Raw genomic sequence first — 26,306 nt, 5'->3', positions numbered from 1 at the left:
GAAAGTGAGGTTTTCCTGGTTTTCTCCAGTGAATCCGACAGTGAAACGTTGCCAGAATGAGGTGAAATTTGAAGGGAATGGTCGTGGCACCTAGCTCTTCATATCCAACGGTCAGAATAACGGGAAGCCTCTCTGATGATTTTTTTTTCCCATTCACTTAGATTTCCATTTCTTTGATGACATGGTTATGACTTTGTGTTCCTCTAGCGTTATCTAGAGATGGAATATTGATTGTATGCCCATTATTGTTATCATTTGGTGATGGTGGAAGTTTGGGTGGACTCCAATAACAGTCTCGTGATTTTTCCCTTGTAGGTTTTTCCACGTTAAAAATTATTGTGTGTATGTTGTGGTTTGTTTGTTGAATACTTGATCCATTAATTTTATCTTTGTTGCTTTAATTTACATTAGCATATTGTTTGGCCTCCTGTCAAAGTGGTATCAGAGCTTGGTTGGTAGTTGTGTATATTAAAATGGAAAGTACATCAAGTACTATGGTTAAGCTTAATGGATAAAATTGGTTGATTTGGAAGCCTATGATGAAAGATCTCCTATTTTGTTAAGACTTATATGAACCTGTTGAAGGTGATATTAATTGACCATCAGATATGTTTGAAGTTGAGTGGACCAAATTGAATAGGAAAATTGTTGGTAAGATTCGATAGTGGTTGGACATTAGTGTTTTCTATTATGTTGTAAATGAGACATCGGTAGAAGAACTTTGGAAGAAGTTAGCGAGTCTTATGAGATGATAACAACTAGGAATAAAGCTTTTCTAATGAGAAAGTTTGTTAATATGAAGTTGAAGGGAAATACTTCAGTTACTAAACACTTGAATGAATATCAAAGCATAGTCAATCAGTTGAGCAAAATGAGGTTGAAGCTCAAAGATGAGTTGCAAGATTTATTGTTATTGAGTTCCTTATCAGATTTTTGGGAGACTTTGGTTGTATCAGTTTGCAATTATGCTCCAGGGGGTAAACTATCAATGAACATGGTTACTAATGCATTATTGAATGAAGAGACAATAAGGAAGTCCATAGGTTCAAATAATGCATAGGCACTTGTCACAGAGAACAGGGGGAGGAGCAAAGACAAGTTTAACAAAGGTTATGATAAAGCCAAAAGTTGTGATAAATCAAAAGACATATCAAAATCAAAAGAAAAATTCAAGTGATACCATTGTGGCAAAGAGGGGGGCATATGAAAAAAATTGCAGAATTTGGAAAAGAAAGCAAAATAATGGCAATAGTCAGAAAAAAGATAATAATAACACCACCTCTACAGCATCTGATAAGGCTTTAGTTCTTCTTCCTTTTGGTGAGGATTAGTATTTGCATATATCAGATCATCACGTTGAGTGGACAATTGACACAGGAGCTTCTTATCATGCTACTCCTACTCGGGACTCCTTCATTAGATACAAAGCAAGAGACTTTGAAACTGTGAAGATGGGGAACACTAGTGTCTGTAATATTGTGGGTATTGATGATGTTTGTATAGTGACAAACATGGGCTATACACTCACTTTGGAAGATGTACGACATGTTCTTGATTTGCGTTTCAATTTGATCTCGGGGATTGCCTTGGATAGAAAAGGATTTGAGAGTACCTTTAGTAATGAAAGATGGAAACTCACCAAGGGGTCATTGGTGGTTGCTAGAGGAGATGTTTGTTTCTCTTTGTACAAGACAAGAGTGAGAATATGTGAAGGTGGATTCAATGCAAAAGAGGATGATTCCTTACTTGATCTATAGCATAGGAGATTGGGTCACATAAGTGACAAGGGGTTGTAGGTTCTGGAAAAGAAGTCCTTAATTCCTCTTGCCAAAGGTATAATTTTAAATCCTTGTGATTATTGTTTATTTTATAAGCAACATACAATTTCATTTCAAAAGCATCATGGTAGGAAATTAAATTTATTAGAATTGGTATATTATGATACTTGTGGTCCAATTGAATTCCACCATTATGAGGTAATAGATATTTTATTATTTTCATTGATGATGCATCACGAAAGGTGTGATTGTTTTTGTTGAAATCCAAAGACCAGACATTTCTATTATTTTCAGCAGTTCTATGTCATGGCCAAAAGAGAAACAGGAAAATTTTTGAAGTGTCTCTGCACTGATAATAGAGGAGAGTACACATCAAAAGAGTTTAAGAGCTATTGTTTTAGATACGACATTAGATATAAGAAAACAGTTCCTAGAAGCCCTCAATACAATAGGGTAGCAGAGAGATACAACCGGACTATTGTTGAGAAAATGAGATGCATGTTGAAGATGCTTATGTTGCCAAAACCATTTTGGGAAGAAGCAACCATCATTACTTGTTATCTGTGGAGAGGGAAGGAAGCCTCCAATTCTCATCTGAAGGTGTTTGGTTGCATGGCATTTGCACATATACCAAAGGAGCAAAGATCAAAGCTTGATGATAAGGCAATTCCTTACATATTCTTGGGATATGAAAATGAAGAATTTGGGTATAGATTATGTGATCTAGAAAAGAAGAAGACTTTTAAAAGTAGAGATGTAATATTTCGTGAAGTTGAAAATATTACACTTTGAGAAATTTGAGAAGCCTACTGATGTTGATAATGTTGTGTTTGATCCCACATCCATTTCAGGAGGAGAACCTACTCATAAAGAACATGTTCATCATAATGATCTAGAGATTGTGACAAATGATTCTATAGAGCATGAGGATATTGAGCAAGGGGAGCAGCCCCCACAAGAAGAGGTTGTAGGACCTCAAGTGAGGCGGTCCACAAGAGAGCGTAGACCAACACAAAGGTATTCCACTTATGAGTATATTCTTCTTACTGATGAGGGGGAGCTAGAAAGCTTTTAGGAAGTAGTGATCCATAATGATAAAATTAGTTGGATGAACGCTATGCAAGAAGATATGAGTTCCTTGCATAAGAATCATACTTATGAGTTGGTAAAACTTCCTAAAGGCAGAAAAACATTGAAGAACAAATGGATATTCAAGATAAAGAGAGATGCATTTGGGAAGCTAATGAAGCACAAAGCTCATTTGGTGGTGAAAGGGTTTGGATAGAAGAAGGGCATTGACTTTGAAGAGATATTCTCTTCTATTGTAAAATTGGCATCCATTCGAGTCATTTTAGGCTTAGCAACTAGCATGGATCTTGAGCTTGAGCAGTTAGATGTGAAAACTGCATTTCTTTATGGTGACTTAAATGAAGAAATTTATATAATGCAACCAGAAAGGTTTGAAGTGAAAGGGAAGGAGCACTTAGTATGCAAGTTAAAGAAGATTCTTTATGGACTGAAGCAGGCACCAAGGCGTGTGGTACAAAAAGTTTGACTCACTTATGGTGACTATTGGGTATAAGAGGACTTAAGCAGATCCTTGTGTATACTTCAAAAAAATTTCAGATGGTAAGTTCATTGTTCTTCTCCTTTATGTTGATGACATGTTGGTCATTGGGCAAGATGCAAATATGATTAAGAAGTCAAAAGAATAGTTGTTCAAGTCCTTTGATTGAAGGACTTAGGACTAGCCAAACAAATATTTGGCATGCAGATTGTTCGTGATAGGAAGGCTAGGAAGCTATGGTTGTTATAAGAAAAATATGTTGAACAGGTGCTTGAAAGGTTCAACATGCAGGGTGCTCAGCCTGTAAGCACACCTCTTGCCAGCCACTTTAAGCTGAGTAAGTAGTCATGTTCATTTACCTGCTAAATATTCCTTACTCATCTGCAATTGGTAGTCTTATGTATGCCATGGTCTAGACTAGACCAGATATTGCATAGGCAATTAATGTTGTGAGCAGGTTTCTTGATAATCCAGGGAGAGATCATTGGGAAGCTGTGAAGTGGATCTTTATATATTTGAGAGGAAGTTCCAAATTGTGTTTATGTTTTGGAGGTTTAGATCCAGTATTGGAAGGGTATACTAATTCTGACATGGAGGGTGACCTTGATTGTAAAAAGTCAACTTTTAGGTATTTGTTTACTTTTGCAAGGGGAGCTGTCTCTTGGTAGTCCAAACTACAAAAATGTATGGTTTTGTCTACAACCGAGGGTGAATACATTGCCATTGCAGAAGCAGGGAAAGAAATGTTGTGGTTGAAAAGATTTCTCCAATAATTGGGTTTGAAACAAGACAAGTATGTGGTCTATCGTGATAGTATGAGTTCTATAAACTTGAGCAAGAACTTTACATATTACTCTCGCACAAAGCACATGATGCAAGATATCATTGGTTGCGTGATGTGGTGGAAAATGTGTTGTTGAAGATTGTGAAAATTCATTTAGATAAGAATGAATCTAATATGTTAACAAAGAATGAATCTAATATGTTAACAAAGATTGTTACTCGAGAAAAATTTAAGGTGTGCAAGGAGCTTGCACACATGGATTCCAAGTAAGGAGTCAAGTTGTGGCTTCCTCCCTCATGGGCACAAAGGGAGAGATTTGTTGGGTCCGGTCCATTAACCATATGTGGGGGCCTAGGTTTTAAAAAAGAATAAAAAAACAATAGGGTTTTTGAAAAGCAGCTGCTGCCGCACAACATAAAGAAAAAACGCAGAAAGAGGAGAGAGAGAGAGCAGAAACGAGAGGAAGAATAAAGTGAGGTTTTCCTAGTTTTCTCTAGTGAATCCGATGGTGAAACGTTGCCGGAATGAGGTGAAGCTTGAAGGGAATGGTCATGGCACCTAGCTCTTCACATTCAACGGTCAAAATATCATTCTACCACAGTTCACGAGAAGTCTCTCTGATGACTTTTCTCCATTCTCTTAGATTTCCATTTCTTTGATGATGTGGTTGTGACTTTGTGTTCTTCTAGTGTTATCTAGAGATTGAATCTTGATTGTATCCCCGTTATTGTTATCATTTAGTGATAGTGGAAGTTTGGGTGGACTCTGATAACAGTCTCGTGGTTTTTTCCCTTGCGAGTTTTTCTATGTTTAAAATTTTTGTATCTATTGTGGTTTGTTTGTTGAATAATTGATCCATTACTGTTGTGTTTGTTGCATTAATTTACACTAGCATATTATTTGGCCTCCCATCAGATGACTCATCAAGTATCAAAAAATTGTGGCTGTCTACAAAATGAAAAAACCAGCAGGAATCAGATGAATTCCTGCCATCTAACAATCTTGGCACTGATAAGTGTTGAGGGACCAAGGGAGCTGCAATTTTCATCTGTTTGCAGCCCTCAGCAAAAAACTGAAATTTGAGTTAGAAAGAGTAGACCAACAATTATATGGTATAGGACCAGCCTAGTGTAAAGGAAATTCTTTTTGAACCCACACATTTTTCAGTAGCAACACTCCAGGTCAGCTGCATAGTATTAAAAATACTAAAGTAAATTAAAAAAAGTCTTACTATTTTGGACTAAAAACCATTGGAACGGTCTTTTTAGAGTTTGGGCCTCCAAACTCAGCATGGCAGTCAAGCTAACCAAATGATATTGCATTACCCAGTTATCAGATTTAAGTCTGATAACAATGATTATTCTTTTGTTATAATTTTTTGTCAAAAGACATGGTTATCACTTTGGAAAAGATGCCAGATACAGATAGAATACCACATTCTTGTTTGATTACCTAGCCATGCCCTCTTCATCAGGAAGAGTTTCATCTTTAATCTCTGGCATTTCATCTTCGTCAAGAGCCAGGGCTTCTAATACAGCATAGTGCCTCTGCAGGGCTGCAAAAATTATCATGTGAAACAGAAAATTAGAGTCTAGGAAACTAAAACAGCTTGTAGTTTGGAGAATTTAAGTGAGTTCTACAATTTTCTTTTGATGAATATGAGTAATAGAATTATTCAAGACTGAACATAAGTGGGGCCATATTTTGACTGTTTTTTCTAATAAAATCTTCCATTCTTTGAAATTATCTGATCTACAATAATCAAGTAATCCATGAGCTAAGGTTAAGAGAATCTAAGCAAAGATATATTTAAAAGGGAGTCAACTTGACATTTTTATCAACACATTAATGGTCAAAAATACATTTTTTTTTACTAAGATGGATCGGATAGAGCTCTAGTTGTTTCAAAACTGCCAGAATGTAAAATTAAGGGAAATATTATAATTCGGATTCGATTTCTTAGGGATAAAGGGGAGGGGGAAGGTCTCCTACTGATGTGCAGCCGCAGGAAAGAAAGAAGAATTAGAGAGTAAGAAGTAAGAAAAAGAGGTGAAAAAGCAGCAACAATGGGCTTCGATTCTAGCATAGAACTCCTAGAATTGCAGCCTCTTATTTTCAGCTCTCAATAGTCAAAATTAAAACTTGAAAAGCAAGCCATCTTGCCCTCTATAAAAGGAATTAATAAATACATCTCATGGACTCATGAATATGTCCAAAATAGAAAGAACCAAATGGAACATACATGAAATTAGAAAGAACTTGAAAATAGAAACTATGCTAAAAATAGAAAGTATTCATTCTAATTCTCCTAGACCTTGATCACCAAGGAACCTTTTCCAAGAAAGCAAATTATATAACTCAAATTCTCCAAAACTTGTGAACCAAGTCACCATCTCTAAAATTAGAAACTCAATAACTTGAACACCAAGGCAGCAGCCACAATCCTTGCACGTCAAGGCTGCACAAATTCTCAACACTTCTCCTCAAGCTGGAGTATACGCAAAGAAAACTGCTGCTTGGACAGTAATAATAAACTTGAAAGGTAGCATCAGTCTTGAACCGTGTAGCAATAGCAGACACCAATAAACACTAAGAGTACTTCGCCTAAGAGATCATGTCAAACAAACCATCCAATATTGAGAACAATTGGCGATATTAAAGATGAACAAAATCCTCAAGTATAGTTGCATCAAAGACACTTTCCAAATAATGCCAGTAGTAGCAGGGAGGAATCTCCACACTAACAGATAAAAAAACCATAGCTTCAAGATCTAACCAAGTTCCTGAATTGTTATGTCACTTTCTATCCTTCTTGTATCTTTCAATATCTGGTGATGTAGTGGGTGATGAAACCCCGAATCTAGGATTAGGGGTAGTTTGCTAATTTTTCCAGATTCCTAGGGCTGCCCAGGATTTCCAGCAAAAGGGGAAGGATGTTTAGGGTTTTAGGGTACTCTAGGGGTTCTCAAACTCCATTGCAGGAGAAGGTTCAGATCTAAACTTCAGAACTTAGGGTTTATGGAAGTTAAAATTCTGCAGAATTTCTTAAAGACGAAGACAAGTGTAGAATTTAGAAACTTAGAAAACAAGGCCTAATTCTAAAAATTAATTTGCAGGTATAAGTTCCAATGATTGGTGACCTAACTGGAGTGAAAAGGGAGGGTTTAAGGGGCTGGGAAAAGGAGGCCGCAAGGGTGGGTCTCCAGGGTAGCCGTAGGTAGGAAAGAGGGGGAGGGGTATGGTGTGATGGCTTAGGGAAGGTGGGGAGGTTCTGGACTTACTTGTAAACTGAAGGGACTTGCTGGAACTGCTGTTGGAATACTTGAAGAAGAAGAGAATGAAAAATTGCAGAACACTATCAAAAACGCAGCCACAGGTCACCCACCAGGGATCCCACGACTTCCTCTCAAAGCCAATTCTTCAAAGTCAAAATTTATTCATCGATCAATTATGAAAATTACAATGCAAGAAGAGGCTATTTATAGCCTAAAAATAAAACTGACTGGGGCTGGGAATCCGTAATAGATAAGGTCTCCAACCCTTGACCAAAACACGCAAAATGGAATCAAATTACTACAAGACCTCAACCCTTAGATTGGAATTTTGTAAAGACACTAAACAACTTCCAAATAAAAACAACCTCTAAAGATAAGAATCCTTTTGGATAAAGAATCTTATCTTATCCCAACTAACTAACTTCTAAGGACTTGGACACTTCATGATTCAAAATTGACTAACCCAAATAGGAAAACAAAAGTAGATCCATGACCCTTGGATCTAGAGGATTCTATCACGACTCAACATGATCAAAATACCCCTGGGGTAATTCAGCCAGCTTTATGAAGCTTTTTAGGGGCTGGATTTTTGGGCTCCATTTTCAGTGGGTTATTGGCAATTGACATCTGGAGAAAAGCCTCTATCTTTTTAGCCCCCGTCACCTGTTACTTATTAGCTCTTCAAGGTCAAATTAGTTGCATATACATGAGGAGAAAGTTAAGCGTTCACAGACCCATTGTAAAAGTGGAAAATAAATTTCTAAAACTTGGAACTGAAGAAAATGTAGGATAGAAACAAACTTTCTCCAACCAAGCAGACAATAGGGAAGAAAACTAGAATTCTACCTGGATTTGCAAATTGACAAACCGAAAAATCTTTCAAATCTACCCGTCTCAATAGAGTGGTGGCTTTTATTAATTGATCATCTGTAGCTCGAGGTGTCATGGAATTGATGTTCATGTGAAGCTGCAACAAGTAACAAACTTCATAATGTAGCTAATATTTTAAAGAAACAAACATAATCAAAAAAGAAAGGAAAAAAAAAGATGCACGAATCTTACCTCCTCAATCTGCCTAATGTCATCAGAGTATGGAAGATAAATCATGTGCATTCCAGGTGGCTCAACTTGACCAATGGAACTAGCTATCTCATCCTGTGCAATTAATGAAGGTTAACACATTCTATTAGACAATAGAGACATTTAAATTGTGAATGAAATTTAACTACTAAAAAGAATCAACAAGTAATATGATTAATCTTCCAAACACTTCTGATTTTCAGCTCGATATTCCACTTTCCTGATACAAAAGAAAGACTAGGCTTTGTTGTAGCAAGGGCATAAGCAGGGTTAGTGGCTAATGGGTTGTAGGGTTCTGGTGACTTGCTGTGAACAATTATTGAACAAGATGCAAAGCTCAGTAATGGCGTTCCTCGGTGGATATAGGCAAATTCCTGAACCATGCATAAATCTCAGTATGTGGTGCTGAAGATGGTTCGCGTATGAGAAGGATGGAATGTCCGTTGAATGCCTAAATTATCCACGAGTGAGTTGAGAAATAAATAAACTGGGCAAGTAGTTGAGAAACCCCACTACTTGGTGATGTTCTGGAACCAACAATTACTTTCAAATATTATTGGCCAGCATTACAGAAGATACCACTCTCGGGATCTGTTTGACTTTTGGAGAGACCGAACGCATTAGTATGAGGCTTATATAAATCAAATTTCACATTCATCCGATTGTTAGATTTTGCTTTCTCTGACAACAATGACGAAAACATCAACAAGAAGTAGCCTTATCCCAACTAGATGGGGTGGGCTACATGGATCCTTGAATTCCAATGAGCTCTATTTGAGACCATACTAGATATAAGGTCTAAGCCATGCATATCCCTTCTCACTAATTCGCCTAAAGTTATTTTAGGTATGCCCCTAGTTCATGTAGTTCCTTCAACACCTATAGGGACATTTAAAGGCCTCCATTGAACGTTGCATACCACCTAAAATGATATTCATGTTGTTTATCATTTGTTAGAGCTAATCACAAATCAGTTCTAATATAATCATTTCTTACTTCATCCTTTTGAGTGTTGTCACTCATCCATATTAGCATTTTCATTTTAGGTACATTGAATCTATATATATGATGCTTCTTAATAGCAAACACTTTGTGCCACACATTATAGCTGGTCATATGACGGTCCTATAGAATTCTTCTCTTAGCTTTAAAAGAGTATGTCAATCATACAAAACCCCAGAAGCACCGTTTCACTTCATCAACCCTATTTTAATGATTCGAAAAACAACATACTCTATATCACCTTTAGTTATGATTAAGCGAAGAAACCTACAACAATCGCTTTGTGGAACATCCTTCTCATCAAGTTTTGCCACATCATTATCTGTCCAATCACGACGAAAGTTATGTGTCGTCTTCATTCTACTCGCTGTTTAAGTTTTGACCAAGGCAGATGAAATTTTGACTGAAATTTCGGTTTTTTCCAAACCAAGACTAAACATAAGGGGTGACAAATTATGCTTAGGTTTCGATTCATCTTGATCAAAATTATGACTAGGATGGCCAAGTCGATAGGTATCAACTAAAATGGTCCATTTCTTACAAAAAAAAGCTCATATATTTGATTGAGTTCTGTGAAATTTCGCAGAACTCGCAGGTTTTGTGGCTTTGGCCTGAGAGAAAATCACACTTCCCCCACCATTTCGAATTTTTGGCCCTCAAATCCTCTTTGCTACTACTTTGAAGATATTTCAGGCTTAAAACCAAGGTATGTCCAAAACTCTTTTTTTCTTAGATGGCTTAAATCATGTTGGATTGCTTTTAAACAAATATATGTTTAGTAGGAGGTTGATGCGAACCCGATTTTAGGGTTAGAGCTTTTAGGATAATTTCTCTAAAATTGAGGATTCGCCCAGAATCTTCCAGCAAAGTAATGATCGAGACTAGGTGAGAAGGATAATATTTTAAATACTATGGGAGGAACAAGGAGATAAAATTGGGATCTGTTGTGACAGCTGAGTGGAGCCTTGGAGAGCAAGTTGTCACAAAATTAGAAAGTGCTGCCTTGGAGAACAAGCTCTTAGAATTAGAAAGTTTGGGTGCTCTACAAAATTAGAAGGTTAGTAATTTTCTAGTTGATTTAGTTTCATATTATTTCATCTTTTTGGGGACAGTTGTAGTGCTGTACTTTTCAACTATAAATAAAAGGTTAGAGGGTAGAGACAACTACTACTGCAAAATCGCCTTCGACCGTTTCTTCTTCTCGTCATTCTCTTTTTTCTTTTTCTTCTTCAGTTCTCTAACTTCATCTTCTAACTCACGGCTGAACCTCAGTAGGAGTCTCTAGTTTGTTATATGGCATTAGAGCCATTCTGCTGAGGTCATGGCCATCTGAGTTCCATTTTTTGGCGTTATTTTTGTGAGAATCATGTGTGGCTGCAGCAGCCTAAAGCTGCAACAGTAATTGTGATGTTCACATGAATTAAATTCTAAGAAGACAATTACGTCTTTTATGTTTGTAGTTATTCGTATTGTCAGTAATTAAAGTTGTAAGCTTCTATAATGGATGATCCTTCGAAAATTTTGTCCAAGGAGTACCCTTCCAAATTACATGTACTAAGTTGAAAGGAGCCAAAAATTATTTTCTTTGGGAAAAAGTGATGTATGCATTTATCAATGCCCAAGGAAAATCAAAGTACTTGAAAGAAGATTGTCCCAAGGCTGACTTGAAGGTTGTAGCCACCGCTTCCGCGCATGAAACGTAGACTCATGAAGATGTTGTGGTTAAGTTATGGATTTGGAATAGTGTTGATTCACCTATTGCAATTAACATTATGTTTTATGACACATCTAAGTAGATACAGGAGGACTTATGTGATTGCTTAGGTCAAGAAGAAAATATTTTGAGTGTTTATGACCTGTATGATCAGATGTTTAGTTACTCTCAAAATGGTTGCTTGCTGATGGAGTATCGAAGGGGGTTTAAAGGATTAGTGGAAGCATTACAGCAACATCAGCCCCTTACTATGAATTTGGAAACCTTAAAGACACTGTGGGCTGAATTCTATGTTTTTCAAAATTCCTGGCAGGTTTGGGCCCAGAATTTTTGACAGGTAAAAGTCAAATTTTGACATCTGAAATTGTCCCTACTTGGGGAATGCTTTCTACAGATTGTTACGTATTAGTGGACAAAAAAGTATCAAGGAAGCAAGGAGGATGCATAAATGGTTGTTGGCCGTGGCCATGGCTCTTATCCATCACCAGGAAGGGGAAGGGGAGGAGGTTGAACTCCACCTCCAAATTTATCCAAAGGAAATCACGTGTGTTCTTACTATGGCAAACGAAATCATACAGAAGATAGTTGTTGGGACAAACATGGCCATCCTGTGTGGGCAGAAAATTATGTTAATATGACAGCATCCACAAGGAAAAATACCACTGACATCTCATGAGGGTCCGCTCCAAAGGTGTCTACAAGTTCCTCATCTCCTAATGTTGACCTCAATCAAATCCTAAAGCACCTACAACAGTTAGAGCAGAGTCAAAGCATATCAACTTCCATTCTCTCCCACACAAGTATGTCTACTAAGTTTTATGCTTCAGATTCTTGGATTGTAGACTATGGGGCATCCGACCATATGACAGGTATTTTATCCCTATTTTCAAAATTTTCTAAGTTTCCTAACCCTACTCCCATTGTTATGGCTAACAATGAAAAGTTTTCCACTGTTGGTAATTGGAGTGTCTCCTTTACCAAATTTGAACCATTCCTCTTTCTTATCCATTCCAAAATTTTCAGTAAATCTTATCTGTCTTATTTGTTCCAAAATTCTCAATAAAGCCTTACATTGTCTTGTATTATTTATTCCATTTGTTTTTAAATTTCAGGATTTTCGACCAAAAAGAACTAGGAGGATTGGCGGAGGAATTGAGAAAGATGGACTTTACTATCTAACGGAACTTGATACTTCTGTTGCGAAGGTGTACAGTGTGTCACCATTGGACTGACACTATCGTTTGGGACATCTTTCTCCTAGTAGGCTCAAGTTGGTTGTTCCTAATTGCAAAAATGTTAAGTCAACAAAGTGTGAGGCATGTGAGTTAAGTAATCATCATAGAACAAGTTTTCTTGCTAGAATTGAACCTAGAAGTATTAAGTTTATTTTCTTTAGTACATGGTTTGGGGGCCCTATTATACTTCTAACTATTTTGGTTTCAGTACTTTATCATTTTTACAGATGACTTTTCCAGATTTACCTGGTTATTTTTAATGACGGGTCGGAGTGACGTATTAAAGATTATTACAGATTTCTTTTGCTGAAATTTCTACTTAATTTAATACATCTGATAAAATTTTTCATAAGGATAATGCCTTGAGGAGTATATAAAAAATACGATTCCTATTCTATGTTCGCTAAGGGTATTCTTCCAGCAATCTAGTTGCTCATACACACCACAACAAAATGGTGTAGTCGAGCGGAAACAAAGGCATTTTTTGAAAGTACCAAGGTTCCTCATGTTCCATGTGAGTGTACCAAAGCTATTAGTGTGACACAATTCTCACAGCTTGTACCTTGATAAATCGAATGACATCCTTAGTTTTGCAAGATGAAATACAGTTTCAAGTTGTTTATCTAGACTAACCCTTGTTTTCTATCTCACCCAAATTTTCTCACTGTGTATATTATGCACATGTTTTATCTCAACCAACAGATAAGTTTTCAGCCAAGGCTCATAAGTGCATTTTTCACGGTTATTCTCAATACCAAAAAGGATATAAAGTTTTTAACCCTCTGACCAGATGTCAATTTTCATAGCGAATGTTACCTTCTTTAAGGATACCCCGTATTATGATCGTAATCAGTTGTATAAAGATGATAGCATAGTTTAAGCCGCTTAATTTTTGACTGTGTAATTGACTGACTGATTTTTTGCCCTTTTTTTGCCTAGGCGCTATCGCTTTGCCGCCTTGTGCGCCTTATTGCTGCCTAAACGCTAAAGCAACCGCTTTTTTACATTTTGTAATTTGTACATATTATTTTTTCTTACTTTCTTTTTAATTATAATTTATTCTACAAAGCCGTATATAAATTTAAACAAGTGAGTCATTTCGAAATCGAGGCCTAATTCGCAAATGAACTTCGAGGCCCAAAGTGTCAGTCGCCAACAGAATGTAAAGCATGAATCATACTCAACATCGATAATCAATGAATCATTAAATAAACAATGACTTGGAAATCAGAATAATGAGATCGATTAATTTATCATGTAAGGCACGTTTTGGTAAAAAAAGGAAAAAATGGATACATCAATTCTGATTCCAATTCGAATATTATTCATGTACATTTAAGAAAAAAGTCATGTTAAAAATAATTTGTAAAATAATTTCACTAAACTATATATAAATAATATTGTTGGATGTTTGTTTAGCTTATTATAAAATGTATTTGTATTAAAAAGTAGTTTAAAGTAGTTGTATTAAAAATTTTGACCCAACCGGTTTAGTCACTTTATTGCCGCTTTGTTGCCTAATCGCCTAGACAGAGCCCCAATAGCTTTGCCGCTTTGACAACTATGGATGATAGGTTTGAACCCCCTATACCTGTGGTTGTACTATTTCCTACTAAGATACTTGAATCGGAGCAATCACCTGAGGGAGAACCCAACTGTGGAACTCTTGAAAAGCCCCTTGTACTTCCTAGTCAAGATGAGGTGCCAATTCAATTTCCAACAGTGCAAGTCTATTAGCATGGAAGAAACAAAAACACTTAGATGGTACAAGAGTTGATATCACTTCTTTTACAAATCCTCCTCCAATGTTTGGAAGTTCTAAAGATCTTCCAATTGCTTTGAGGAAAGTTAAGCATTCCTTTTTCTTTCCCCCCCCCCCCCCCCCCCTCCTTTTGGAGGAGTAAGAAGCAAATTACAGTGGCTCAGTCTAGTGTTGAGGCAAAGCATCGTGCTATGGCTTACATAGTGTCTTAAAACTTTTAGGCCAAGTCCTTCCTAAAAAAAGCTGGCATTGAAGTTGAGGGGCTAGTTAATGTGCTTTGTGATAATCAGGCAGCACTCTACATTCCCAATAATCTAGTATTTCATGAGAGGACCAAACACATAGAGAAGAATTTGAATTTAGTGCGAGACGCAGTCATGAAAGGAGTTATAACTATGCCATTTGTTGCTTCTGTTGAACAACCTAGTCTAGCCTTTGTGTAAGCTTTTTTTTTTTGGGGGGGGGGGGGGGTTGTTACGATAAGCTGAGTAAAGTCTTCAAGAGCAAGTCGTGGAGTTCTGGAGAGCAAGTTGTCACAGAATTAGAAAGTGCCGCGTTGGAGAACAAGCTGTCACAGTATCAGAAAGTGCTGCCTTGGAGAACAAGCTATTATAGAATTAGAAAGTTTGGGTGCTCTACAAAATTAGAAAGTTACTAATTTTCTAGAGTTTCATATATCTTTCCTTTTTGGGGACAGTTTTAGAGTCTTAGAAAGTTAGTATTTATTGTTGGAATATACACAGAATTAGTAAGTTGCATTCCCATCAATTCTTATGACTGATGTAGTGCTGTACTTTTCAACTATAAATAAAAGGTTAGAGGGCAGAGATGACTACTACTGCAGAATCATCTCTGCCTCTTTTTTCTTCTCCTCATTCTCTATTATTTTCTTCTTCTTCTTCAGATCTTTAACTTCATCTTCTAACCTGTGGTTGCACACTTGCACCTCAGTAGGAGGTTCTAGTTTGTTATAGGATCTAAATGGGTATGGTTTGGACAATATTTGGTTTAACAAAACTGAATGGGATGATAGGGAAAAAGTTAGGGTTTTATCAAATTCCCATGGGAAGAATTTGGGAAACTAAAATTCATCCTAGGGTTGACAATAAAGAATGAGATAATTTGGATTAAGATGAGTTAATTCTTGGAGATCTTGGAAGGGAACCTTGAACCTTGGACAAACTTTCAAAGCTTTCCTTCTTCCTTATTTTTCTTTTTTCCTTCTCTCTATTTATTTATTTATTTATATTTATTTAGACAGAGGCTTGAAGGAAGAAAGAGAGGGGGAATGGGTGCCACAAGGTGTAGGCAAGGGTGGGGTTGCTACCCAGGGGTATCGCTGGGGTAGGGGAAGGATCTAGGTATTGTAGGGGGGCTGGGGATGTTGCTGTCCAGATGCGACAGCAACGGGGGGGGGGTTCAAGTCTCGTGCATGGGTGGGGGAGGGTTTCCTGGCTGTTGCAGGGGTGTGGGAGGGGTGGTGGAAGCTTGCGGAAGAGAGAGGGAAGAAGGGGGAGGGTTCTTCGTTGGATTTTGTCAGGGGAGGGGAGGGGCTCTTGGCTGCTGTACTTATTTGTTACTTGTTAGGGCTGCTACTGGTTGTCAGCAGCTGCTGGAATTAAAAGAAGTTGCTGGAGCTGTTGAAGAAGAATGCTAGAATGGTTGCTAATCATTGAAGAAGAAAGTTTTCTCCAATATCGATTAGGATCCCACTACATTAAATCATAGCCATTGAAATAAAAATTAAAAGATCTAATGGACCCTAATTGACACAAGCTGAAATAAAACTTTTAAGTAACTTAAACCTCTACTTCGCATATGCTAAATTCTATTTAATTAAAACTCTAATTTAGGGGTGCTAGACTAAGGTCTCTTACTCAACTACTAACTCAAATTAACTTGACAAAATTGGACTCTAAAATTAAAACTGAACTTCTGGAATTAATTCCAGTGACTAAATAGGGCTAAAATGCCTAACATACCCTCCGAAAGGTTAGGCCAGCTATTTTGGAGGGATTTTGAGGACCACTCTAGGATTTGGCCCAAGGTGGTCAAACTGTGTTCACTTCAGAGGTCAATCTATGATTGTGTGTCATTAGAATTTTTTTATTTTTTATTCTATTTTTTTATGAGTACCACTATTTTTTTATTTCCAGTTTGCAAAAGTAGTTTCCAATTTACATAGTTTGAAAAAAATTTGAGTGTATACAAGATGTATGCCATTAAACTTGATGTATGTGAGAGACATCACTTGACTTACGCTGTGACCATGTCGAATTTAGTTTTCAGTTGATGGTTATTATTAGAAAACAAGCTTTAAATAATCAAAACAGCAGTTGAACTTGAACAAAGGAAAGAGAGAAGAAGAAGAAGAGAAGAGAGATGAAGAACCAATAGAAGAGGCCTGTGATTCTAGTTAAACAGTCTAGAATCACAAAGCCCTTTTATTTATAGCTATTAATGAATCTAATACAACTTGAGAGACAAGTAATTGTCCTCTAGAAAAAGGAAACAAAAAATTACAGCTTTGGTAACTTCCTAGCTCCTAAAATAGAAAGTTCTAAAAATAGAAACTACTACCAAAATAGAAACTATGCTTTCTAAACACTCCCAAAACTTATGTAGCAAAACTCCTACATTAGAAATAGAAAGTAGAATAACATCAATAGCACAATACTGCTCACGTGAACCGTGAAGTAAAATAGCCCAAAGTGCATATACTTCAACACTCCCCCTCAAGCTGGAGCATACAAATCTCCCATGCCCAGCTTGCAACAGATAGACTGAAAACTTGGTTTGAACAGAGCTTTGGTGAACAAATTAGCTAGTTGGTCATTGGAGCTCACAAAAGGAGTCACTATAAGCTTCTTCTTGACTGCATCACGCACAAAGTGACAGTCTACCTCTCATGGAACACTGGATTACTAGCAATATAAGTGGCTGTCTGATTATCACAAAACATTTTCATAGCAGCAGAAATTGAAAATCCCATATCCTTTAACAACGAACAAAGCCACATCAATTCAGCAGCGGTGTGGGCCATAGCCCTATACTCAGCTTCAACACTAGATCGGGCAATGGTGGATTGTTTCTTACTCTTCCAAGTCACAAGATTTCCACCAAGAAAAGTGCAATAACTTGTAGTTGACCGACAATCAATGACGGATCCAACCCAATTTGCATCAGAAAAGGAAACCAAGTCCATACTCCGATTTGGTCGATAGATGAGCCCTTTTCCGAGCGCACTCTTAAGGTACCGAAGTACTCTCATTGCTGGGTCTTAATGGGCCTTCCTAAGAGACTGCATAAACTCACTCAACACACTAACATAAGAAATATCAGGAAGAGTAACAGTAAAATAAATAAGTTTCCCAATAAGACTCCTATAACGATGGACATCGTCTAACAAGTCACCATCATCACGTCCTAACTTCAACTGAGGATCCATGGGAATGTCTCTAGGTTTAAAAGCAAGCATGCCAGTCTCAATCAAAAGATCTAACACATACTTCCTTTGTGACAAACTTACTCCTTGTTTACTGCGGATAACTTCAACAACAACAACAACAACAACGACAATAAGCCTTGTCCCAACTAAATGTGGTTGGCTACATGGATTCTTGCCCTCCAATCAGTTTTGTTCGAGGCCATGCTAGATACAAGGCCTAAGCTATACATATCCTTTCTCACCACTTCTCTTAAGGTTATCTTAGGTCTACCCCTAGCTCTTCTAGTTCCTTCAGTATGGATTATATCACTTCTCCGAACAGGAGCATTTATAGGTCTCCGTTGAACGTGGTCGTGCCACCTCAAACGACTTTCTTTAAGCTTATCACTTATGGGAGCAACTCCTAGACCAACTCTAATATGATCATTTCTTATCTTATCCATCCTGGTTTTGCCACTCATCCATCTTAGCATCCTCATTTCTGCTACACTGAGTTTATCTATATGATTCTTTTTAACAGCCCAACACTTTGCACCGTATATCATAGCTGGTCGAACAACGGTCCTATAAAATTTTCCTTTAAGCTTTAATGGAATGCGCCGATCACATAAGACCTTGGACGCACCTCTCCACTTCATCCACCCTATTTTAATTCTTTGGGAAACTTCATCCTCTAAATCACCTCTTTTACTTATGATTGAACCTAGGTACCTAAAACAATCACTCTAAGTAATCTCTTTATCGTCAAGTATCACCACCTCATCATCTGCCCGATCATGACTAAAGTTACAAACTAGATATTCTATCTTCGATCTACTAAGTTTAAAGCCTTTTGATTCCAAAGCTACTCTCCATGATTCTAATTTGGTAACTTCAATCCCCAAGAAATATTGTAGATCACCTAAATCTTTGGTTTGGAAAGATTTCTATAAGGGTGCCTTGAGTGTATGGATTGCATCAACATCACTGCCTGAAAGGACAATATCATCAACATAAACTGCCATAATGACAACACAATCACCCTGCCGTCTAATAAACATAGAGTGATCATAATAACACTGTACAAAACCAAAAGACTCCACAATCTTGCTAAATTTCTCAAACCAAGCCCGTGGAGACTGTTTGAGTCCATAAATCACTTTATGAAGCCTGCAAACACGAACATTGTCCTCCCCTTGAGAAACATACCCTAGAGGTTGCTCCACGTAAACTTATTCATGAAGATCACCATATAAGAATGCATTTTTTATGTTAAGCTGAAAAAGAGGCCAATCATAATTCATAGCCAAAGATATCAAAACACGGACATAATTAAGTCTCGCCACAGGAGAAAAAGTCTCAAAATAATCCACACCATATGTTTGTGTATAGCCCTTAGCCACCAAGCGGGCCTTTAGCCTTTCAACCGTACCATCAGAATGGTACTTAACAGCATACACCCACCGACAACGGACCACATCTTTCCCAGGAGGTAAAGAATCCATTTCACATCCATGGCGTCTTTCCAGCCAGGAATTTTACAAGCTTCGGTATGATAGGTTGGAATATGAATGGTAGACATAAACAAAGCAAGGCAACGAAAGCCAGGAGGGAGATGAGAGATAGAGACAAAATTTGAAATAGGATAAACAATGTTAGAGTGTAAAGTACAAGTACGAGTACGTTTCCTCAAAGCAATTGGTAAGTCATCTGAAGGCGGAGTGGGATCTTCACTAAAAGAATCCACCGGTGGAGAGGATGAAGAAGGAACATCCGTAGGACTAGCTTGACGATCCACTAAAAGAGAGCCGCTATATAAATAAAAAATAAAAAATAAAAAATAAAAAATAAAAAACAAGAAACAAAAAAAACTTTAGAAGAGAATATTGAGAACAACACTGTTTTGGTTAAAAAAAAGCTCTGATACCATATTAGAAAACAAGCTTTAAATAATCCAGTGGTGAGAAAGGATATGCATAGCTTAGGCCTCATATCAAGCATGGCCTCAAATAGGACTAATTGGAAGGCAAGAATCCATGTAGCCGATCCCATTTAGTTGGGATAAGGCTTATTGTTGTTGTTGTAGTCAATTAAGTGAAGTCTAATTAGAGTTTGAGTGCCACTAGAAATATATTTTAAACTAAGATTCCTTGTGGATAATTAGGTATTTTATTGCAAGTCAGGTAGTTTCTTCCATTTTTGGCTGTTATGTACTCAGTTGTAAGGGGGATTTTAGGATATAAAGGATTCCTCAATTAAATCCATCTTTATTTCCACATTAGAACCTAAGTCCTTTCTCACCAACTGAAAGGCTATAAATACCCCACTCCATTCATTGTAAAGTTAAGCAGAATTGAATACAAATCTAATTAGGGTAATTTTCATCTGGACCCCTTGAGGTTTGATCTATGTCATTTTTAGTCCAAAGAAATGGATACTTTGCATCTGCCTCCCCTGAGGTATCCAATAAGGTTATTTAAGGACAAATTGTGCTTTTTATGACCAAAATACCCTTATATCTATTATTCCGTAAGATTTGCATCATATGATCACAATTAAATCCAACGGTGAGAATAAAAAAAGGTATTTACATCTTATAAATTTATGAATTATTAATATTTGAATGTAAAAGAATTATTAAATCTTTAAACCCTAAATGTTTCCACCACTACCGCCAATGTCACCACCACCGCCACCTCCAAAGCCCAGAAGTAGATTATACACCACCACCACTACTACCACCGCCACTGCCGGAGCCGCCGATCATCAGTTCAAGAAAGACAATTAAAACATGTCCTACGCCGTAATGGTTCAGGAAAGGCTTGACTGGAGAAGTCTGGAGAGTAGAGAGACTGGACTACTAAAGAGAAGGCATTTTGAGTCTTTGTGTTTGACCACCAAAACAAATTAATTCTTTTTTAAGCCAAACCAAAACAAATTACACCCATGCCATTAACACGGATAAGAAAGCTTTCTGGTCTTCTTCAAGCAACCTCCCTTTAAAACCATTTACTTAACTCTCTTCAGCTGAACCCAGAAACACAAGAGACGAACCTGATAATATAGAAGAGGAGTCGTATACGAACTGAGAAGCAAACCAAAACCATGTTGTCTTCACTGTCTTATATTTCTACTACTTTTTCCTACTCCGACGCCATATCTCTAGCTTCATTTTGTGGGTCTCCTTCTTCTCCATCTCCATCTCCATCTTGTTCTTCATCGACATCACCTTTCATGGGGTGCGGTTTCAGAAGCCATGGAGTAGTTTCAGGTCTTCCAAGAATGAGATTTCGGAACCCAGCATCTCGAAGAGGAGGAAGAGACGGACTATGATCGACATTCCAGCTTTTGATTGGAGTTTAATAGCTTCCAATCCCGTTTTGGCTAAGCTAAAGAGGGAGATTGAATTCGAGAAGGATGGGTTATCTGTTTACTGTAAGAAAGGAAGGAGACAAACCATGGAAGATCGTTATTCTGCTGTCTTTGATCTACAAGGAGACCCTAAGCAGGTATGTTACGTTCTGTCTTTTAGTTGTCTTTCCTGAACTGATGATCGGCTCCGGCAGTGGCGGTGGTAGTAGTGGTGGTGTATAATCTGCTTCCTGGGCGGAGGTGGTGGTGACGGTGGCGGTAGTGGTGGGGATGGAAGTTAAGGAAGCTGAAAGATTTAGGGTTTAAACATTTAATAACTTTTTTACATCTGTAAATACCTTTTTTTATTCTCACCATTGGATTTAATTGTGATAATATGATGTAAATCTTATGGAATAATAGATATAAGGGTATTTTGGTCATAAAAAACACAATTTGTCCTTAATTAACCTTATTGGATACCTTAGGGGAGGCAGATGCAAAGTATCCATTTCTTTGGACTAAAAATGACATAGATCAAACCTCAGGGGATCAAGATGAAAATTACCCATCTAATTATTGAGGGAACTGAATCATAGTCTTCTTCCAATCTCCAGCATCAATTCAACAATCAGCAGCTTCAACAAGTATGTATAGCAGCCCCACCACCTTCCCCTTCATCCTCACTCACTCGCAGCCTTCCATCATCACCCTCAACCTGTAGCAACTCCCCTAGCCCCTCTAACCACCTGCGATCCTCCCTAAACCCCTTCTCCACCCCTACAGCAACCTTAGGTAGCTCACCTACCCTCCCATTGACTTTGCAGCAACCTCCTCCCCCTTCATTCCCCATTCAGCCCCCGCCCTTTCTCCTCTTCTTTCTTGTGGCAGATCTGAAAACAGACAAAAGAAAAGAAAAGAAAACAGAGAAAAGAAGAGAAACAATGAAAGGAGAAAGAAGAGAGAAAGATCCCCCAAGAATCCTTCCAAGAACCAAGTTACCTCAAATCCATCCCATAGGGATTTGTTAAAACCCTAACTATCCCCATATCAGCCTGTGTAGTTTTATTAAACCAAATCTTACCCAAACCCTTCCCATGATTCCAAAGAAAACTACCCAAAGATCAACCCAAATCTTCAAGGACAGCAGCCAGATTGTATTTAAAACAAGGATCCTTATGGCTAAGTCTATGGTTGATTTGGATAGGGGTTTAGGGTATGGCTAGGTTAGAATTATGTCTGAAATTAAAGGAAAATACTCTGTTTTACACCAACTGTACTTTCAGAAAATTCCCAATTTAGGTAGGTCTCCTAATACATATAGAACTCTTGGGTAGGGTTAGGGTTTGGCAGGAAGGTGAGAAGGTGTAGGAGAAGCTAATCTTCAAAGGGTTTAGGATTTGGTTGAGGGGTTTGGGAGTCATGAGAGTTTTAGTGAAACGAGGATTAGAGTTACTAGAGTTTGAAGATTAATTGCAGTTTTTTTTTTACCAACTAATGAAGGGTGGGGCTGTAATGGATTTAGGAGAATGAAAAGAGTGGGAAGAGGGATGCAATCCTATGGGGAGGGACATGAGATGAAGGGGGAAGGGGATACTAGGGTTTAGGTTGGGAGGGCTGCCGCTATTGCTGCAAGCTATGGGAATGCTTTCAGATCTTGCACAATTGGGTAGGGAGGGGTATTGGGGTTGGGGGTTAGCTTACTTGAGGCTTGCTGAATAGGCTGGAAGAATTGTTGAAGAAAACCACTAATTGGAGATGCCGCAGGCTGTTGAATGCTTCTTAGTGATTGGTTGAAGTGGGGCTAGGTTTGGAGAACTTAGAAAGCGCAGAAAACAGTAAGAATTATCAGCTGTGGGCCTCCCTCCTTTGGAACCCATGACTCCACTCAGTCTTCCTTCAATTCTATTTTTATTTCATTCAAATCTGATTTGTTTACAAGGTGTGGGGGCTTTTTATAGCCTTATTATATCGAAGGAAAGCAACTAGGACTCTCTAACTTGGCTCTAATTAGGAAACATATTTGGACTCAACTTACGGAACCCAATTTGGATTAGAAGCCCCTATTACAACTAGACTTAACTTTCTAAGCTAGAAAATGACCCTTAAACAAATACAACTTGAAAAATAAATAACAAACTTAAAGAAGGAATCCTAATTGAAAACTGGGTTCCAACTGGGACACCTAGTCAGACATAGACTCTTTAATAACTTGTTAACCAAAGACTCAAACTCAAAACAAATCTAGATATAGACTCCATGTAGAGAGTTGAGTACAGCTAGGGAGATCCCTTCTCTACCTGGGACTCCTAACTGTAACCACTTGTCCAAAATGAAAAACAAAAGTGTAGATCCTTGTTCCTAAAATTATTCTGGATTCTTTTGGAGCACATTGGAACCCAAAGGAGGGTGCAAAATGACCAATATACCTCTAGGGTACCAATAATCAGGTCAGCTCTTGGTGTCGGATGATTGTCGGCTCAATTTGAGCCCAAAATATGAAGGGCCCTATGGTTGCCAATCCTGGTTAAACAATTGTATTAGCTTTGGATCATTGTGATTTTGTCCATTTGAATTTGTGTTCTACTAACCCTAACTTTTTTACTTTAGAACAAATTACTCACTTATTGAGTAAAATAAAAAATTTGGTGAAGAAGTGGACTGTTGTCCATCAATGATACTATTGCAAAGCTGATCTATCTTTCCAAAGTGTGGACTGTCCATCAATGATACCACTGCAAAGCTGATCTATCTTTCCAAAGTCTAGACATGTATGCTATCAGTGTAGTCTGTCAGTTAATGCATGCTTATGCTCCTAGAACTACTCACATGGAAGCTTGAATTTTCAGATACCTGAAATCAACACCACGAAAGTTATAAATGAAAATGCCAAACATAATGAGGTTGACCATCACTTTATCAAGGAGAAACATCAAACAAAACACTCACATATACTATATGTGATAATTGGCTAACTGGCAGATATCTTCAACAGAGTACCTGTCACCACAATCTACTGTTCTCTAAGACAAGTTGGACACGTATATCTAGTTGTCTAAACCCGACTTGTGGGAGAGTGTTATACATGTTATCCAACAAATGCCAATACAATGTGCATAGAAAGGGAATAAGTGGTATGTTTAAGAGTATTTCCATATATTCCAGGTTTAAGCCTTAACAGTTAGGTTGTATGAAAGGAGGCAGATGTGGACTTCTCTAACTTTTCTTCCCCTCTCAGCGATTTTCTCCATGTCTTCTCTACAACTAGGCTACTGCTCAATTTCTTGAAATTGAGTTCTGTTCTACTCCCCCCCCCCTCCACACACACACACACACACACAAAATAAATAAATAAATAAAAGAAGTCAATCTACAAGCAAAGAAACAAAAGCCCCACAAAAACCTATGACCGTTATTCTTGTATGAAGAGCCCTGCAAGCGCATTGCATTCAGAAAGATTGATAATCTAAAACTTTTACAGAATCGTTAATTTCTTTCCCATTTGCATCCCCACCAGGACCAATCACAAGCCCTGGAACTTTCTGACTAGATATACGTATTGCAACCAAAAAAAAAAAAGACCATACTTAACCACCACTTTCAATGGCATCTTACTTGTGCAATGAGAGCAACCATTCGAGAACTAGTCAAACTGCCATAAAATGCAACTGCAAACCTGGAAAGGTTTAGTTGTAATTATTAAACAGAATTTCTTGAACCAAGTATGCACATTGATGCTAAAAAGGAAATGAAACATTTCATGCTCTAATAATCAGTTTTGAATATGATTAGACAAATTTTCCACCAGTAGAAGCTGTAATATACACCAAATAAAAATCAGTAATTGTTACTTAGCGAATCCTTGGAGAATGGGAAATTTACAGTTCTCATCAACAGATTTTACGTTATTAATAAGTCTCATGATGCAATGTCGTTCAGCTGGTTTGACTGGTATGACAGGATATGGAGACACAAACCCAAAATGAACCGATCCTATGGTTTTTGGTTGAATAAGAGTTGAAATAAGTTTATTAATTTAGTAGTTTAGTAATTCCAGTCTTTTAACTCAGCCAGTGTTTGCTGCCTGTCCTAAGGCAGGGTACAGGAGGAGGGTTGGTGCATCTGGTTGGCAGCCTACAGCAAAAAAGCACTCAATCAAACACTTTCTACACGGATTGTACAACCATACATGATTAAATCTCGCAAGAGCCATGTCAACCTTGGCGAGACGAAACATGGTCCAAAACAAGACTTAGTTAGCTGAATCTTGACGAAATCTTGCTGAGATCTTGCCAAAATTTAGCAAATGTTGGTGAGATTTTGAAAACATCAAGGCGTTGCTGTTGCGATAGCCTAAAGTTGCTTGGGAGCAAGTTATGAGTTGGAAGTCTAGAAACCATGTCGTGGTTCCTTGGGGTGCAAGCTATCTCAAAATGGAAAGTTCCGTCTCAGCTTGGGGGAGAAGCAGTTACAGATTTTAAAAGTATTTGGGTGTTCTACAGAATTAGAAAGTCACCTGTTCCCAGTAGCTTCAATTTCATACTTTCTTTCCTTTTTGGGATCTGTCTTTAGAATCCTAGAAAGTTAGTTTTTATTTTTGGAATGTATTTAGAATTAGTAAGTTGAATTCCCATTGATTTTGGGACTGTTTTAGATCTGTAATTTTCAGTTATAAATGAAGGCAATAGAGGGCAGAGACAACACCACTGCAGAATCATCTCTGCCCCTTTCTTCTCCTAATCCTCTTCTCTTTCCTTCTTCTCTATCTCTCTGATTTCGATTTCTAACTTGCAGCTGCACCATAGTAGGAGATTCTGGAATGTTTCATGGCATTAGAAACAGGTTACTGAGGACGTGGTTACTTGAGTTTCCATCTCTTGGTGTTTTTTTGTGGTTCGTGTGTCGCAACATCAGCCTGACGCTACAATAGTAATTGTAATGTTCACATGAATTAAATTCTAAGAAGATAATTACATCTTCTATGATCGTAATTGTTTGTACTGTCAGTAATCAAAGTTCTAAGCTTCCGTAATGGCTGATCCTTCAAAAATTCTGTCCAAGGAAGGTATGCCCTTCCAAATTACAAGCATCAAGTTCAAATGACCCGAAAATTATTTTCTTTAGGCAAAGGCGATGTACGCATTTATATTCATGCCAAAGGAAAATCAAAGTACTTGAAAGAAGATTGTCCCAAGGTTGATTCGAAGGATGGACTGTTTTTGCACATAAAACTTGGACTCGTGAAAATGCTATACAAGGTATGGATTTGGAAAAGCATTGATTCTCCTATCGCAAATAACATTATGTTTTGTGACACATCTAAGCAGATAT

At 37.7% G+C, this 26,306-nt stretch overlaps 1 protein-coding gene across 5 annotated transcripts in view; it reads right to left on the bottom strand.

The window, feature by feature from the left end:
- KU70 (ATP-dependent DNA helicase 2 subunit Ku70-like protein) overlaps positions 1 to 26,306 on the bottom strand; it is a 117,388-nt gene that overhangs the window by 2,076 nt on the left and 89,006 nt on the right. For all 5 annotated transcript variants that reach the window (XM_089150427.1, XM_089150429.1, XM_089150430.1 and 2 more), the window contains 4 exons: positions 24,591 to 24,651; positions 8,467 to 8,559; positions 8,251 to 8,371; positions 5,582 to 5,684 (listed from right to left, as the gene is read on the bottom strand). In XM_089150427.1, the coding sequence (XP_089006553.1) occupies positions 5,582 to 5,684; positions 8,251 to 8,371; positions 8,467 to 8,559; positions 24,591 to 24,651 (378 nt within the window). The remainder of the gene's footprint in view (positions 1 to 5,581; positions 5,685 to 8,250; positions 8,372 to 8,466; positions 8,560 to 24,590; positions 24,652 to 26,306) is intronic.

Source organism: Hakea prostrata, chromosome 3, assembly GCF_041222555.1.
Source record: "Hakea prostrata isolate BN-2017 chromosome 3, UWA_Hpros_2, whole genome shotgun sequence".
Taxonomy (NCBI): Eukaryota; Viridiplantae; Streptophyta; class Magnoliopsida; order Proteales; family Proteaceae; genus Hakea; species Hakea prostrata.
This window is presented reverse-complemented; position numbering and strand designations above follow the sequence as displayed.